This window comes from Clinocottus analis, unplaced genomic scaffold, assembly GCF_023055335.1.
Source record: "Clinocottus analis isolate CAN_PGR_092001 unplaced genomic scaffold, fCliAna1.0.p SCAF_7, whole genome shotgun sequence".
NCBI lineage: Eukaryota > Metazoa > Chordata > Actinopteri > Perciformes > Cottidae > Clinocottus > Clinocottus analis.
Genome location: NW_027176229.1, coordinates 17,278,594 through 17,294,452, shown reverse-complemented (window position 1 = coordinate 17,294,452; position 15,859 = coordinate 17,278,594). Strand labels below are relative to the sequence as shown.

General features: G+C 39.6%; 2 protein-coding genes across 2 annotated transcripts in view; one reads left to right on the top strand and one right to left on the bottom strand.

Annotated features, from left to right (window-relative positions):
• The window catches only part of LOC137805142 (guanine nucleotide-binding protein G(q) subunit alpha), a 199,811-nt gene that overhangs the window by 120,598 nt on the left and 63,354 nt on the right, over positions 1-15,859 (top strand). The gene's annotated exons all lie outside the window — the stretch shown is intronic.
• pcsk5b (proprotein convertase subtilisin/kexin type 5b) overlaps positions 1-15,859 on the bottom strand; it is a 64,685-nt gene that overhangs the window by 2,132 nt on the left and 46,694 nt on the right. Inside the window, exons 21-32 of the mRNA XM_068605145.1 lie at positions 10,592-10,694; positions 10,193-10,329; positions 8,064-8,264; positions 7,007-7,075; positions 3,196-3,256; positions 2,959-3,104; positions 2,501-2,710; positions 2,191-2,274; positions 1,368-1,554; positions 1,058-1,272; positions 379-621; positions 49-282 (exon numbers count right to left, since the gene is read on the bottom strand). Of these exons, the coding sequence (XP_068461246.1) occupies positions 49-282; positions 379-621; positions 1,058-1,272; positions 1,368-1,554; positions 2,191-2,274; positions 2,501-2,710; positions 2,959-3,104; positions 3,196-3,256; positions 7,007-7,075; positions 8,064-8,264; positions 10,193-10,329; positions 10,592-10,694 (1,890 nt within the window). The remainder of the gene's footprint in view (positions 1-48; positions 283-378; positions 622-1,057; positions 1,273-1,367; positions 1,555-2,190; positions 2,275-2,500; positions 2,711-2,958; positions 3,105-3,195; positions 3,257-7,006; positions 7,076-8,063; positions 8,265-10,192; positions 10,330-10,591; positions 10,695-15,859) is intronic.

Here is a 15,859-nt window from a genome sequence, read left to right as displayed (position 1 = left end):
AAGTTTAAATTAGTTGGATAAATACCATTTACTATTAGTAGAACTTACTGAGTAGGAAGTGTGGCTTGTTGCAGCTGAGGCAGTGGTCTTTGCCCGGTCCAGAACAACGATGACAGAGTTTGTGACACTGTTGGCACTGCCCATCATGGTCCATGTATGAGCTCAAAGAGCACTGAATGAACCACACACAGTGTCCGCTGGCATCTTTACGCCTGTGGGTATCACAGCTGAGGCACGATGAGGGCTGATGGCCTGAGCAGGTCAGACATGACCTGTCACAATCTAGGAGAATGAAAAGCAATGAATAAATCCTGTACAGGTTAGAGTAGAGCTGAATTGTATTTTTGCATGACTAATGTAAACTTCCAACTTCCCCACCTCTGCATTCATTGGTCGTCGCGTCATAGTAAGTGCTGTTGGGACACTTAGCCAGACACTCTCCATTGTAACGGACAGCTTTCGGGTTACGACACACATCACAGTCATCAAAGCTCGGCCCGTCACATGAGGCACAATCAGCATGGCAATGCACACACTCCTGTGGCTTCTCGCTGGTAAAGTAGCCGTCGGGACAGTCATCCACACACTTACCCTCATGGAGAAAGTAGTACTGAGCACACTCTGGGGGAGAGAAAAGCATTTTAATCTCTTCATCCCCTCAGGCAGCTATTTCTCATACTGGCTTGTTTTTCTTATCCACTTTTTTTACTACTCTAACAAGCGGTCATGAATAAAACACTTGTTTGTGTTTAACAACGCTAACACTACATACTAATAAAGAACAAAAACTAGATATTTAGGAAAATCATTGTCATGTCAATAGAGGTACTACTACTAAAGATACTCTGACCATGACAAATGTTGGTTTTATCTTATCCTAACTCTTCAACGTATTCTCTCTAATGTCTTCTGTTTTCCTCCATGCTTCTTCTCATCCGATTTTCCTCTGTTCAGCTACTTCAACATTAAAATAAGTCACCTTTCAAAAATGCCTCTCTTTAATCCTCCTCTATACGTCTTTCATTTCCCTACTCTCCACTGCTTACAGCGTACTTACTCTTACACAGTCCATCTTGATTGCACTCTCCACAGTGAGCTGGACAGCGACGGCATTCTGTCTTGGTCGCATAAAAGTCTTCTGGACAGTGAGACCTGCAGGAGTGGTCCAGCAGTAAATATTGTTTCTCACAGCTCAGACAGTGAGAGGAATTTCCCTGGCAGGATGCACACTCTGGGACACACGGCTGGCATACACCATCTTGAGGAAACCCGCTGGGAAGGAGAGGAGAGAATAAGGTATCATTAATATATTACGATGGTGTGTGTGTTTATGTGCAAGTCAAGAAATGGTAAAACAGAAGAAGCACCTCTGACAATCCACCACACACACTCCATTGTGGAGGTTAAGCCCACTGCGACAGCGCTGGCACTGCTGCGCATCCTGACACGTGACACACCCTTTCGAGCAGTCTTCACACTGGCTGGACGCCTGGTTGGCAAAAGTACCAGACGGACAACGGGACAAGCAGGTCTGATGGGCAGTTAAAAACCGACCTGAAGGCAGAAAGACAAATCACAGCACTGACAAATGGAAGACAAATGGGCACAAAGATCGTCAGTGGTCCAAAGCTTATTTAGATTTAGAAAAGAGATCAAGGGCCAAGTTGAAAACGATTGTTTCCTCTGAAAGCCTTCCACTACACTGTGTTTTTGAAGGACTCAGAAGTTCATTCATTGTGCGATTCAGGATGCCAAAGTGTTCGACTGATCAGTTAGAATTTTTAATGAACACCTTTAGTTGTGGTTTTTAGATTTAATTTAGCATCTTTCTATGTGGGTTATGTGTTCTTGTTGTCTTGTTTCATATAGCGTTTTCTGGTGTTTGTTCTTGTAAAGTGTTTTTGTCTGTTGTGCACTGTGAACCTTGTCTGTTGTTGTCTGTATGAATCTGCTGTTGTCTATGGTGACAAATGACTTTCCCCACTGGGGATTAATAAAGTTTTATCCATCTATCTATCCATCTATCCATCCATCTATTTAAGGTAGATTCTAAATCATCTTGTCTTGCAAACTAATGAAAAAACATATACTTTGATGGCAAGTTTGCCTAAAACATCAAAAAATGCCCACTCAACATTTAGTAGTTTCAGATGCTCAGTCTAATGTGACATAGAAGCAGCAAATGCTTACCAGAATAACAGCTGTTGCAGTCCGTCTTCCCCACAGCAGAGCAAGTCTTACAGGTGGGGTCGCACAACTCACATTCACCCTGACCTGACAGACAGCAAAAGGCAACCAGGACAAAATATTGAAGGACATGAAGCCCATGGAAGAGGAAATGGGGGGATGAAAAATAGACTAAAGCATGTGTTGCTGAGTGCCTGATAAAAGATAGAAAATACAAATCTCTCGGCATGCTTTCACCATTTGGGTTTGATGTTTAAGTGAGGAAAGTTGTAGAGACAAGGTAATGTTGACAGCATATAATACTTTTCCATACTGTTTCTGAAGTATGTCTCAGTGCAGGAAACAAGTCGTCGTCTGCCCTCTGAACACTCCCCATTCTTCAGCATGAATCCGTCCTCGCAGGAGTCACAGTCATCATATTGTGGCCCTCCACACGTACGACAGGTGCGGTGACAAGGCTCACAGTCACGGCTCTCCTCATCCACATAGAAACCTTCCTGACACTGATCCACACACTTGTCATCTGGAAACAAAAAAACCCATTTAATTAAAGTCAATTAAACTTTTCCTTCAATCCTAATTTGTCATCTGACACTTTTTCTAACTTGAATGTTTGTGATCATAGATGCAAATTGATGGAGAATTCTACTTTAATGTGTATAGTTCGAGAAAGAAAAAATATTTTAACCGGATGTCAATCAGTTTTTCCAGAAATGTCTCTCATTGATATTCACATCACAACCCCACGTTTTAAATGGTTCAAATGTTCACCAAAGACATAGAATCCCTCTTCACACCAGTGGCACTGGGACTGGTCGCAGATTACACATTGTTGTTCTTCACACGGAGTGCACACCATGGTGTCGATCACACTGTAGGTCCGATCTGGACAGGACAGATGACAGTCTGTGCCTAACCTGGTAGACAGACAGAAAGACAGAGGTTATCATTATGAGGACACACAACTTTAGGGGTGTAATTCAATGAAACTCAACCAAAGATACTTACTGGTAGTAACCATCTTCACATTTGAGACAAACAGTTCCCTGCTCTTGATCGCTTGGATCTTCTGTATTGAAAAGCAGAAATTAAAACGAATCCCTCCCAGATTAGGAATATTGTCATTTCTGGACTTGGTGACATAGTTTGCAATCTCAAGAAAGGACAAAACATTTTTGCACATTTGATAAGCTTTGTTATCAGTTATTGCAGCTTCTGTTCAATGTAAATATGATGTAGCGCTATCCTTTTCACACTGACAAAAAAATATCTCACCACACTGAAAACATAAATTAAATATATAGACAATATTACTGTGGTGGTAAATGTTCGTGAAAAAAACACTTGATCTATACTGCCGGCGCAGTCATTTTTTTCAAAATCCAGTTTCCTTTAACACCAGCAGGAGGCGCTCTGACCACACACAATTAACATGTTCAGACTGTAGAATTGAGTGACAGAGTTCAATCTTCAACTAAATGTGACTAATGTAAAACTGGCAAACAAATCTAACCCAGAAGTCTTTACAAATATAAAAGTCAATGACTTTCTCCAGTTAATTAATAATATTTCATCTTCAAGAAATCAGAAGTCGCATGCTGCCGCCCTGTTGTGCTTTGTGGCAAGTGACATCTGTGTAGCTTACACTGAAGGTGTACTTTTGTTGACAAAAAAAAACAATCAGAATGTGAGTGACAGGTTATGGAAAAAAAAAAACTTTCATATTTGCTGTTAGTGCATGTTTTATTATTGGAGACCGGGGAACCTCGGCAGGGGATATTTAATGTAATTCAGGTGTGTGAGAGGGGCTGTTTTTATACACAACAAGAAGAAAGTTATTTACTCCTCATTCTAATTCACTCCTGCTGTCAATCAAAATCATCCAACCATCTGTAACTGAAGTTAAGCCACCTCGTCATCCCTTTGTCCAATGATGTCAAAATATCCCCAAGGACAGAAGGAGCAAGGAGGGAGGAGGAGAAGGAAAGGATCAGACAGGAAGCAGGGATACAGAGGGTAAAACATATTGGAGGAAGAGAAATTATTATTTATTTCTTTAAAAACCCTTCTGCAGACTTTCTCCAGGGACGTTCATCCTTTCCAGAAAAGCCTCTGTCAACCCCCACACCTTATTCCTCTCAGTCTTCTTTCCAGCACCCTCAACTCAACACTGCACTGGTTTGCACTTCAATGTGGTCGACAAGCCACTACCTGTGAAACCTATTACTCATACAGATAGAGACTGGGACAAAGGAAAGGTGGGAGGGACAGAGGAGCTGGAAATCATGCCTTCAGGCTGTGTCTATGTGAAGAGAGAAAATAGCTCCTGCATAAATATTAACTGTGAAAGCCAGGGGAGGGGAGATTTCAACAGAATTTAAACTGGCATACACAGCCAAAGTATGCACTTGTGGAATGTGCAAGTACACACACACACACACACACACACACACACACACACACACACACACACACACACACACACACACACACTTACAGTCTGCATGTACTCACAAGCTACATCTTATATTTACACATACAAACAATCACACATCAAAGTGATTAGGACTCCGTCTCAGGTGAGGATGGGTGAACTCAGTTTTACCATCACCTTAAATTATTACTGCAGTGTGTGAACGTGACATGTCATTATTAAGAAGCGCTTGAAAAGTGAATTGCTGGTTGAGAAAAACAGAACAGTAAATGGGCTGGAAGATGAATACGTCTTGCCTGAAGCCAGGATGACCAGAAAAGGTCAACAGTAGTTGATTTTGAAACGTAGTAAACAAATCATGGCGCAATGCAGAGTATGTTTGAATCATCTTCTCTTGAATGCTGGTGGTCAAAAATGATGTTTAGCAACACTTATCAAGGAAATGAAAAAAATGGAGCAAAGTAAAGGAATGAAGGAAGTAAAATACAGAAGTAAAATATGAACACAGAAGAGCACACAGACGGTTTAGAAATGTGTCAGCAGCAACGCTCCCTAACAGAGGAAGTCATGGAGCCATATGCCAAGGAGGGCTGAGATAACGAGGGCTTTTTATCACTGGTAAAAAGACAACTTGAAGATTTTGCCAGCCTGAGAGAGCTTTTATCATCAGGCTAAGTTATACAGAGCTTGCAAAGTCAAGTCAATTTTATTGATAGCCTAATATCCTAAGTTTGCCTCAAGGGCCTTTACAATCTGTGCAGCACATAACATCCACTGAAATTGGACCCTTGATCAAATAATGAAAAACTTGGATTTAAAACATGACTGATCTAATTATATAATATAATATTATCTTTTATTATACTCACCCAAAATTGAACCAAAACCCAAACCTCAAGTGCAACTGTTTGGCTTCAGAATACATGACGAATTATTTTTTGGAGCAAAGTTTGCATAAACATGCCTGAAAAGATAATAACATTTGGGGTTGAACTTCATTTTAATAAAAAATATGGCATGTCATATCAATTTAATCCAGGATTTGATTAAGATTTACTAAGTAAACGCGAAAAAAAAGCAGAGGCCATCTAAAATTGCCTCGGATGCCAAACATGACTGACTGTAAAGGTCTAAAATGTATCAGAAGCTAAATAAGGACAACGTTTAAGCATGCACACACACATATATTAATTGCCAGACACTACACGTTCCGTTTCATCTTCGCTTTCGCCCGTAGCATTGCGTCACACAGGGCCAATCATCTCAAATATCTAATCTGCTGACTGACTTGTTTAGCTGGCAGAATTGTGATTACTAAGAGCGGGTGGGAGGGAGGGGGCCTGGGGTGCGAGTGAGAGTGAAGAAAGATATTCTACCCAGAATGCATAATGACATAATAACACCCGTCTCCACCTCAGACTAGTCCAGCACAACAACTTTCTATGGAATGTCGATAACCATTTCTGGGAGAAGAAATGCTGTCGTCGTTATGTGGCTTGTACTGACACGGTGAGGTGTAAGCGCACCAGCAAGGAGATGTATACAGAGTTCATACTGTATGGTTTACTCTGTACGTTTTCACTTTTTTTAATGTGCTAAGAAAAATAAATCACAGTCAGAACACCATTCAGAAAAAGAGCCCATAGCGTATTGTTTTTGATTTCTTATACTAACGAACATTATGGAGGGCACCGGCATTGGAAATACAAATAATTACCGGAGATATTTAGCCTGGAGCGGAAACTACCTACCTATCTAAAATTAGATTTCAGGTAGTGTTCCTTGTGGAGAAGACAAACATCAGTCTTTTACTGGTGTCTGATAATTAAGGAGATCTACAGCTGGTTAAGATAGCGTCATTGGTTTGTCCAAATGACTAATGTCATCTAATGTCCCTCATGGATCGAGGTTATTGGAATATATAAAATCTTTATTTCAATAACTTCTCATCTCATTTCAGTTAATTTAAGTCTGCAGTGAAATAGAGCTTACTGTAAAGAGTGATATGGAACAATCAATGGCAGCGTCAAAGTAAATGCAAGCACTGCACCTTAAGACTGCACTGTCAACACATTAAATCGTACTTTATTAAGAGTTATGTTCGGGTGACAAGCTTTTCCGACATGCCACTGGATCTCACTCCTGGGGACTGAAATGATGAAAGTCTCCAACTGTGAAAAATGTTGAATTTGAGCAATACAGGTTTTCTCATCTACAGCCACTTTGACTACAAGATATTGTGGTGCGCCTTATAGCTGCAGCCTATAACTGCTGCTGAAGCTATAGCGCACTTGACTGTATTTCTATTTCTATGCTTTGATCATTGTTGGTGAAAGAGGTAGGAAGAGAGCAAGTGAGGAGTGAGAGATGATGTGGTGTACTTACTGTGTTTACATTGCTTGCAGCCCTCGTCACAGGCGACACAGTCCTCTTTCTCTGCATTTGCAACCTCACCTGATAGAAAAATGCAGATATAAAAATACACACATGAACACAAGACGATGTTGAAATAACGTGCCGTGAAAAGTATTGAGTAAGTGGTAATTGCTTAATACTGGATGTTGATTAAAATAGGGTTTTTATAATTGAGAAAAAGAATCTGTATTTTAAGTTTTTCAAGCCGGCACATTTCTTTGTTTGTCACAACAAATGACTCGCAGCTGTTTAAAGTGGGATGCAGTTTATCTTACAGACACTTTATTTATATTACTACAATCTCATAAATAGCCATTGTAATGTTAATTGTTGTCATTAATCAGTAAGATGATGCCTGTTTATTTGTGCTTGTCTTATTTTAGAGTTATCTTTGGCACATCAATGAATGTGGTGTCTTTGCTCTGCTGTGATACAAACAAAGGAGGAGACTGCCAAACTAAAAGCTGTAGATGTGTTTCACCTACTCCAGAGTTCAAGTTGCATGTTTAGACCTGCCTGCTATATGATAAGAACTTTGTCTCATCCTCTCTCTCACATATTATATCCTCACGTACAAACTTTCATCATTACCCTTCACATTCACCTCCCATTCAAGTTGGAACTCCCCACCTCCACTTATTTTCCTTATCTGAAATGTCTCAAAAAGCATCTCAGTCAAAGCATATCAGCTCCATCAAAATCCTCCTTTGGTTGGTATTTACATTTAAGTCGCACAATCTCCCTGAGGACATCAAATAAGTTCAGCAAATGTTCTCTAGTTGAACAGGAAGTAGAAGCAGGAACACATTTTGAGCCTTTTTATTGGTTTCTTTAAGAAAACTGAGGTCACTGTGTTACATGTTCCCTGAGGTGATGTCTGCCACATTCAGCCAAGCTCTGTGACAGTGGTGCTGAGCAACAGCTATTATAACATTTTAACCATGCATATTGCGTGTGATGTATTATTACTCAAAGTAGTGGACTTTAGGCAAGTCTTATGTCTCTAGGCGCTACCAGCATCTTTTACCTGCACTGCACACCAACGGGACGCACTGGCCGTTTCTAAGCTTGTGTCCTGGGCTGCATTGGAGGCAGTGATCTCCTGATGGACAGATGCTGCAGTCTGTGGGACAGGGTTCACACCGCCTCCTTGAAGAGTGGAAGAACCCCTCTGGACAGGCATCCCGACACTGACTCTGGAAGAGGTACCTGGCCACCTCAAACCTATCTGAATGGAGAAAAACAAGAACAGTAAATATGTACAGGAAATGTTCTAAGGCACAAAACAAATAGGAAGGTATATTCAAGACAGCGGGTCATACACATGAACACAAACACAGAAACAGCCTTAAACTCAGTATATGAACATTGAATGGTCACACAGCTGACACACACAACTCATCTTTACTGAAGGTCTGAAAGTGTCTTTATAGATGTTTTTTGTTTTTGTTTGACACAAACATTCAGGCTTGATTACTAATATGTTAGTAACCAAGACGTTAAAATTTCATCTTTGAAGTTGGATTTCTCCATTTTAAGATACCCGGTTTCTTGACATGGCTTAAATTTGGTGAATACATTTTTTTTAGGTCAAATATTTCAATTTAAATTAGGGTTTTTTCAATTTTAATGTGAACTGTTCAGGACTTGTTAAATATCACAATTAGGTATTCAATTGGATTGAAATCCTTCCGGCCTGTCTTCGCTGCAATAAAATTGTAATAAACTTCTGCACATCTGTGTCACTGTATTTCAGGCATGACTTGGCTTGTGTATTTTGTCTCAGTATCTTGAATTGGATATTTTTGATTTATCTGACACGCTCTCTTTTCTTGTCTTCCCCCTTTCCTTGTTCTTTTTACATTCCCTTTTGTAGCACTTTTATTCTTTCTCCCAGGAGTTAAAGACTCCACATTACTTGTTTATTTAATTTGTATTATATATTGTATTGGTGAGTATGCACAATAGGTCATACAGGGATCAGAGATCAAGTATTTTTTATTGTTTTTGTGTTGATCAGTTTACAATAGTAAGGAAGGAAATAATAGGAAAGTAAAGCAAACAAGTAAAAAATCAAATATGAGGAGTTTGTGTGCGTGTGTGTGTGCGTCTGGCCAACAAGATGAGAGAGGTTTTTGTTTTGACAGAAATGACACATGGAGAGACAGATGGAGGGTTTCTTCATGTTATTATTGTTATGTCTCAGTGAGCCTCAGACAGACCTGCAATTAAATGGAACCACATTTGCAAACAGTCTGACAAACGTGCCGGCTAATTGAGTGTGTGTGCACACGTGAGGGTGAGAGAGAGTGTGTGAAGAGGAAATCTGCTGTTAATCTTCTCCATGGCTGTCTGGTATCTTAAAGTGGGTGTGTAGGTGGGTGTGTGCGTAACATAATCCCCCCAGTGTAAATACATTAATTCTGACAGCCATAATATTGTCTGTGACATTGTGATAAACACAGTTATTACTACCACCTTCAAGTTGATAATACTTCAGCTGTGAACCTCTAATGGCATCCGGTTTTATCATACCAATTGTTTTCACACTGATGAAATCAATTGGTGTGATGATTTCTATTGGCTCCACAAGATCCTACAACCATGAAAGAAGGAAGTAACATGACTCATTAAACGTAGACACAGATTGTCCTTTAATGGAGCTCAATCCTGAGAGATTTGCGGTGACCTCTGCATGAGGATACAAACAAATGGCTGGTTCCCCCTTTTAGCACATGAGCAAGTCTTGCATGAATTACTGCTTTAATTAGATTAATTTACCGTTAGAGGATCGATAGTGGAGTCTGGCACAAATGAGCCTTGGCTTGATCCATGTGATGTCACGAAAAAGCATGATTTCACTTACATTCCAGTCACACCCAGATCGATAGGTTTTTAAATGTGTGTAAATCAGTGTACTTTTGCAAAATGCTCCCTGTGTCACTTCAACGGCTAAGAGCATGCAGGTTTGATATGACGGGTAAGAGAAAAAAAATGAATTATTCAAATGTAAAATTGTTTATTTAAAACTGATCCTGTCAGTTAGTCATTTAATAGGATTTAATCATTGAGAAATATATATATAACATGTTGTGTCATTATCGAACAAGGTTAAAAGGAATAGGGGTTTTCAAATCTTGATCTAGGTTGGTGTACCTCTGTCACAGCTGGTGCATTTGTCAGGTCCCTCATCAGTACACTCGTGGCAGGTGTGGTGACAGAGATGGCACTGCCTCCCCATGGCATAACGCCCTATTTGGCAGTGGATGTCACAGCGTCCATCATCAAAGAACCTGCAGGTGGGAATGTGTTTTCCAATGAACATAAAAAAATAAGCCTCAGCCAACATTTGCACTGTAAATATACATATTTACAGGGGAAATGTTTTCGTTTAATATAAGAAGCAGTGCAAAATGACCAAAAGATAAAGATACTATGATAGATCAATCCTTTTAGAATAAACCTGACATTGCAATAACTAGAGTTCTGGTAATACGCTGCTTTCGACATTTGTTAAAAAGATAGTGACATCAAAAAAAAGTCAGCCGTTCAGACCGTGTAGTAGGGCAGCTGGTGCAGTCCTCACTCTCTGGACCGCTGCACTGCAGACAGGTAAGATCACACAGGTGGCACTTTCCATGACGGCTCATGTATTCTCCTACAGACGGATAGCGACAGTGAACCAGAAATTGAATCATAAAGTGCTTTATTCATATTTGTTTACCTGCTTGTGTGCTCACTTTTTCCTTTTTACTTGAGTGGCCTGTCTTCTAGTTGCACCAATTATATCCAACAGTCAGTTGTTATTGTTTTCATTTCATTGAAGGTCCAGCTCATTATCCCCTGGCTCCTGACATATCCCGCACAATAACAGTCTTATCTCGTATTATTATCTTCTGGTATCTTGTGTGCAAATACGTTTCACAGGTTTGAAAATATCTTTGAAAACGGCAAAGTTGAAAATGTCAGTCAGGCATACTTCTAATTGCTGAGTCTTTTTTTTTTTTTTTTTTGGAGAACAGAGATATGATTTGAATCAGAGATTTTTTGGGGGCCCCTTATGAGCTTGTAGATGAGGTGAAGATTACCAATAAAACTCGAGATGTAAACAAACACAGATTATGACTGATTTGGATAACAATCACGAAGTTACAAAAAAACTTCTACTCTGCAGATAACAGAAACATGTCGCTATATATGTGGCTTTCAGAATTTAGCAATGTTGCCTCACAGCAGAACGTTCCTGCATGAGTTCAAACCCTTTGTGTGCGGAGTTTGTATGTTCTCTCCATGTGTGTGGGGATTTCTGCTAAAGCCAAACGTTTTATAAACGATTATTAAACGTGAAACGTTTTATAATCTGCCTCTCTTGGGGCTTTTCTCCGAGCTCAGCTTAAGACTCAAAAGGGCCATCCCATAAGCAAAACCTTAATTCATCTTCATGAGTGACCAGACAACAGCGACATCAGATGCATATTGGCTCAGCTACTTGAAGAAGCAACCGAAGCATCTACCTTATAAAAAAAAAAATCAACTTCCTGTTTTAATACTATTTTGTCCCTTGCTTGTTTTTCTATCACGAATAAAATTCCTTACTACGACCCCGTGGTTACACCCTTCACTGTTGAAAATGATGAAAACGTGTGTAGGTTTTGTGAGGTCAGAAAGTATTTGTTGCAAAATGGAGTCCAGGCTGGTAATTGAGTTTTGGGTGCCAGAAATCTCAACACCTGGCAAAGCAATTGCTGAACCACTGACATTATCACACTTCAGGTAGATCTATCTTTTCACAATATGCATAAATATAATTCATACTTAATAGACGTGTCATGTTATAAATTAACAATGTTTACCAAATCATCTTTCCTAGCGCTGTATGAATACGTAAACTTTGCTCACTGTCACCCCGACACACACAATATGTGTATGAGCTATTGTGTCCAAAGGAGAGAGAGAGAGAGAAAATAAAAAAAAAAAAAAAACACCAACCTTCAGCCTCACACTTTGAAAAGTGCCATAACAAAAGAAGCATAAACATTGTCTACTATCCCACCTTTGTATAAGACAAAGGTGACAGACAGAGGCTCAGGCATAAGGATGGAGCTGTGTGGTTTTTGTGTGTGTGAGCATCCTTCAAGGAAGCGGCGAGATTGTCTCTGCTCTCTGTGAAAAGCTCAATTGTTCCTTTCAAAACAAAAGAGCTTCTTTGTGTACAAACACAACAGGCGGTGGCTTCCCATTCAGTAAAGCTCTGCTGAAAACATTCAAACAGCCCCCGAAAAAAAGCCGTCACTCTCTCTCTCTTGCACACACACACACACACACACACAAATTGTCTCCCTGTCTTTCTGTTTGTCTCCCCCTCACTCACGCACACAAACAAACAGGGAGCCAAGTTCTCAAGGGACGGAAAGCCGCACAACTCCACACAGCAATAGCAGACACTTTGGACTCCCACTGCCAGACGGGAGAAGAATGGAGCGTAGAAGAAAGAGAGCCTGTCACTCAGGGGAGTAAAACTTTTCCTCTGTTATGGACTTAGCTGACCTTGTGAGGACATTGACAGTCTACTCTGTCAGGAGAGAGAGCGCTCTGTTGCCAGATATCAGACCGACATCCACCACACCTGGTCCTGAATAACAATTCCCTGGCCCTTTGGCCCTTGCACCTCCTGATACCTGCACATACTTGGTCCAAAAAAGCAGGGACAATTACAATTATATATTCACTTAATCCTGCAATTAGTTTATATAATTTAAACCTTTTTGTATCTAATATTGTGTATACATTAACACAGGTTAGTGTTTGACCTGTGGGGAAAGGTGTCATTATTTCAACCAGTCAATGCCTTGTTGAAGAGCACTGTCAGGATTATTACCACATGTCTTTTGTAAAAAAGCTCATGCTGATATCCACTGAGCCACAGTGCTGCTTGCCCATGAGTTACAGCAGGATAAACCTTAGATTTCACATGAAACAAATCTGCGGTTACATAAATCCAATGTTATATATAATATAGCAGTTCTACAACATGGATAAGAACACAACTAAATACATTATGTATGGGGGTCACAGGTGGTTTGGCTCAAGTTACTTACTAAACACCTATTTGAGTATCAAGACTGACTACTAGCATTGACGTGCTTCCAGAAGGCTGATGAATGTTGTGTATTATTACTGAAACTACGATCATCACAACATACTGGGATAAAATGCACTATACACATACGTATAGTTCAATTGCTTTCCTCCTCAAACAGCACAAATTCTGTGGTAGAATATGTTGACGACATTTGAATTATAGCCATGGAGTTGTTCATATCTACTGCTACATTATTCATTTTTGCTGTATGGCAAGAAAAGAAAAACAGGAACTCAAAATGAAGTTCTACATTGAGGCAAAACCCTGCATCACTGACCTGCTTTAAACTTGCACCTAATTGTCAGTGCACGTCTCCCTTTAAGTGCCCTGCCTGGGGCATGTGGAACTTTCTTTTAATCAATCTGATCGAGTGCTGAAAGTGTCTGAAAGCAATGATCTGAATTTCAATGATAGTATCCCTTTCAAAACTGTAGAAAATGAAATGAAAAGAAAAAGAGTGAGAGAAAACCTAATGTTTTGGTGAGGAAGTGAGAAACTGATGAACAGATAAGCTAATAGATGAAATATTATTGATTAGTACACTGTCAACAATCAATGAAAACTGAAAAGAAACTGAAAACAAAACAAAAACATGAACAGATTAAACATTTTAATAAGAACACTTAAGTAAAAAAGATTTTCAAAACTAGGACTTTGAGTAACATTAATAATGCATTGTCACAGATATGTCACAGGTAAACAATAAAAACAGCTTTTATACGAGGGGTGTGTATGTGTGTGCATCTACTACCACACAAACTAAAGTCAATTCAAGTCATCTTAAACAATGACCAAGAATAAGTTGTTGTTAACCAAAACAGGGGAGTCATCAATCTTTATTACAAATCATCAGGAACCATAACCAGTTGACAGTACAACAATTCATCTAATACTGTAAATGCTCATGGTGCAGGTGTGAAAACCCACACAATTAGAATAAGAATCTTAAACATTATATTTGCGGTTCTTTATCAGAAACCAGCACCACCAGAATAACCTTCTAACTTCATCAGGTAAGGTTCAGACAGACAGCAGGAGAAAACAGACATCTGAGGTCTGTTGGCTTGTTGTTGCCCAGAATGATTTAACATTTCAGACACATCTCTGGTTGTGCAGCGATGCCGTCAGTTCACTTTGACTTCAAACAGATATAATGTAAATAAGAAAAAACGATTAACTTGTTTGTTTTCTGATTTTTCTTGGGTTGACGGAACATGAAGTTTTAAAGTTCTAGTTGAAAAGCAGTCCAAGGTCTTCATTTTGAACTAAATCACTTTTCTGAAATAAAGCAATACCGCCAGATGTTGGATTTTCACATCAGTCTGTCTGTCAGACACCTTTACCTTTTACATGATAACGACCGATCATTGACCTTTTGTGTTGAAAATGTAGAGCAATACTTCAGCCGACTTGCATTGCCATCAATAATGGAATAGATAATGGAATGACAAAGAGTACAAATTCTAAAACTTTATTTGAGAACAGTAACATGTCGGGATGCACCGATACAGATCAAATATAACTATTGGACAAAATTCCCTTTATCGGGGCGACACATTGCATGTGAAAACCAACAAACACATAGAAGACTTGAAGTTCCCTGTAACAAATATGAGTTATATTGTTATTATTTGACCTAGTGACAAGAAAGATTGAACTGTTCCGTCACAGTAATGGATGGAATCAATAATCAGTTTGGGGCAAAAGTTTAGAATTCAGAATCTGCATCATGAGTGAAAAATGGGCATTGGTGCATCCCTAGTACCACAAATTCATTATACCTCACTGCAGCGTTTCCTTCCCTGCAGAAAGCTCCGGAAGGAATGACTATCGACTTGTCTTCTCGTACCGCTGGAATGAATCAATGCTGTCTGGGCTTACATTAAGAATTAATGGCGGTCTCCTACGCACACCAATAAAGACAACCACACACACACTATTCAGAGGGCAGGTTTATGTTTTTAAATAAATGAAATTAGGCGATTTTGGTTAGTATTGTGCATCAGTTTCGGGATACGGTGACACGAGAGTATCTAACTTTAAGTGGTGGCTGATTTATGTGCCTGAGTTCATGTTTATAAGTCTATGTGTGTGGTACATATGTTTCTTTGTGTGTGTATGTGTGTGTGTGCGCGTGCGTGTGAGTGCGTGTGTGTATAACTATTTGTGTGAATTTGTCTTCCCTCCCCTGCACAGCCAAAGTCAGCCCAGACAGACATTATTTTCACATTACTGAGTGAGCTTTTTTTCTTTCTTTGACGTATATTTACAGGCAGAAAAACCAGGGCCTTTCCTACTGTATATTCACTTTCCATCTGTTTATCATTAACACTGGAAAGAGAAGAGGAAGAGGAGCCAAAACAAAAATGCACACAGACGTATTCAGAGATTCACAGGCTGAGTGGCTCTTGTTTTTAACTATGCTTCCTACACTGGCAAAAAAAAAAGAAGGTTCAATTATTTTGGCATCGATGCTTTGGTCACAAAATACCGACACTTTTATTCTTTTGTTTGTTTTCACTTTTTGTTTTCATTTGCTTGTTTGTTCTTGAAATAAGTCCCAGTCATTTTACACCCTGACCACGTGTGTGTGTCCCAGTACAGAAAAAAAGGTAGGTTTGTTGTAGTCCTGTCATCGCACCTCCGATGCAGTCCCTTTAAGAGGCACAGATTCTCTTATA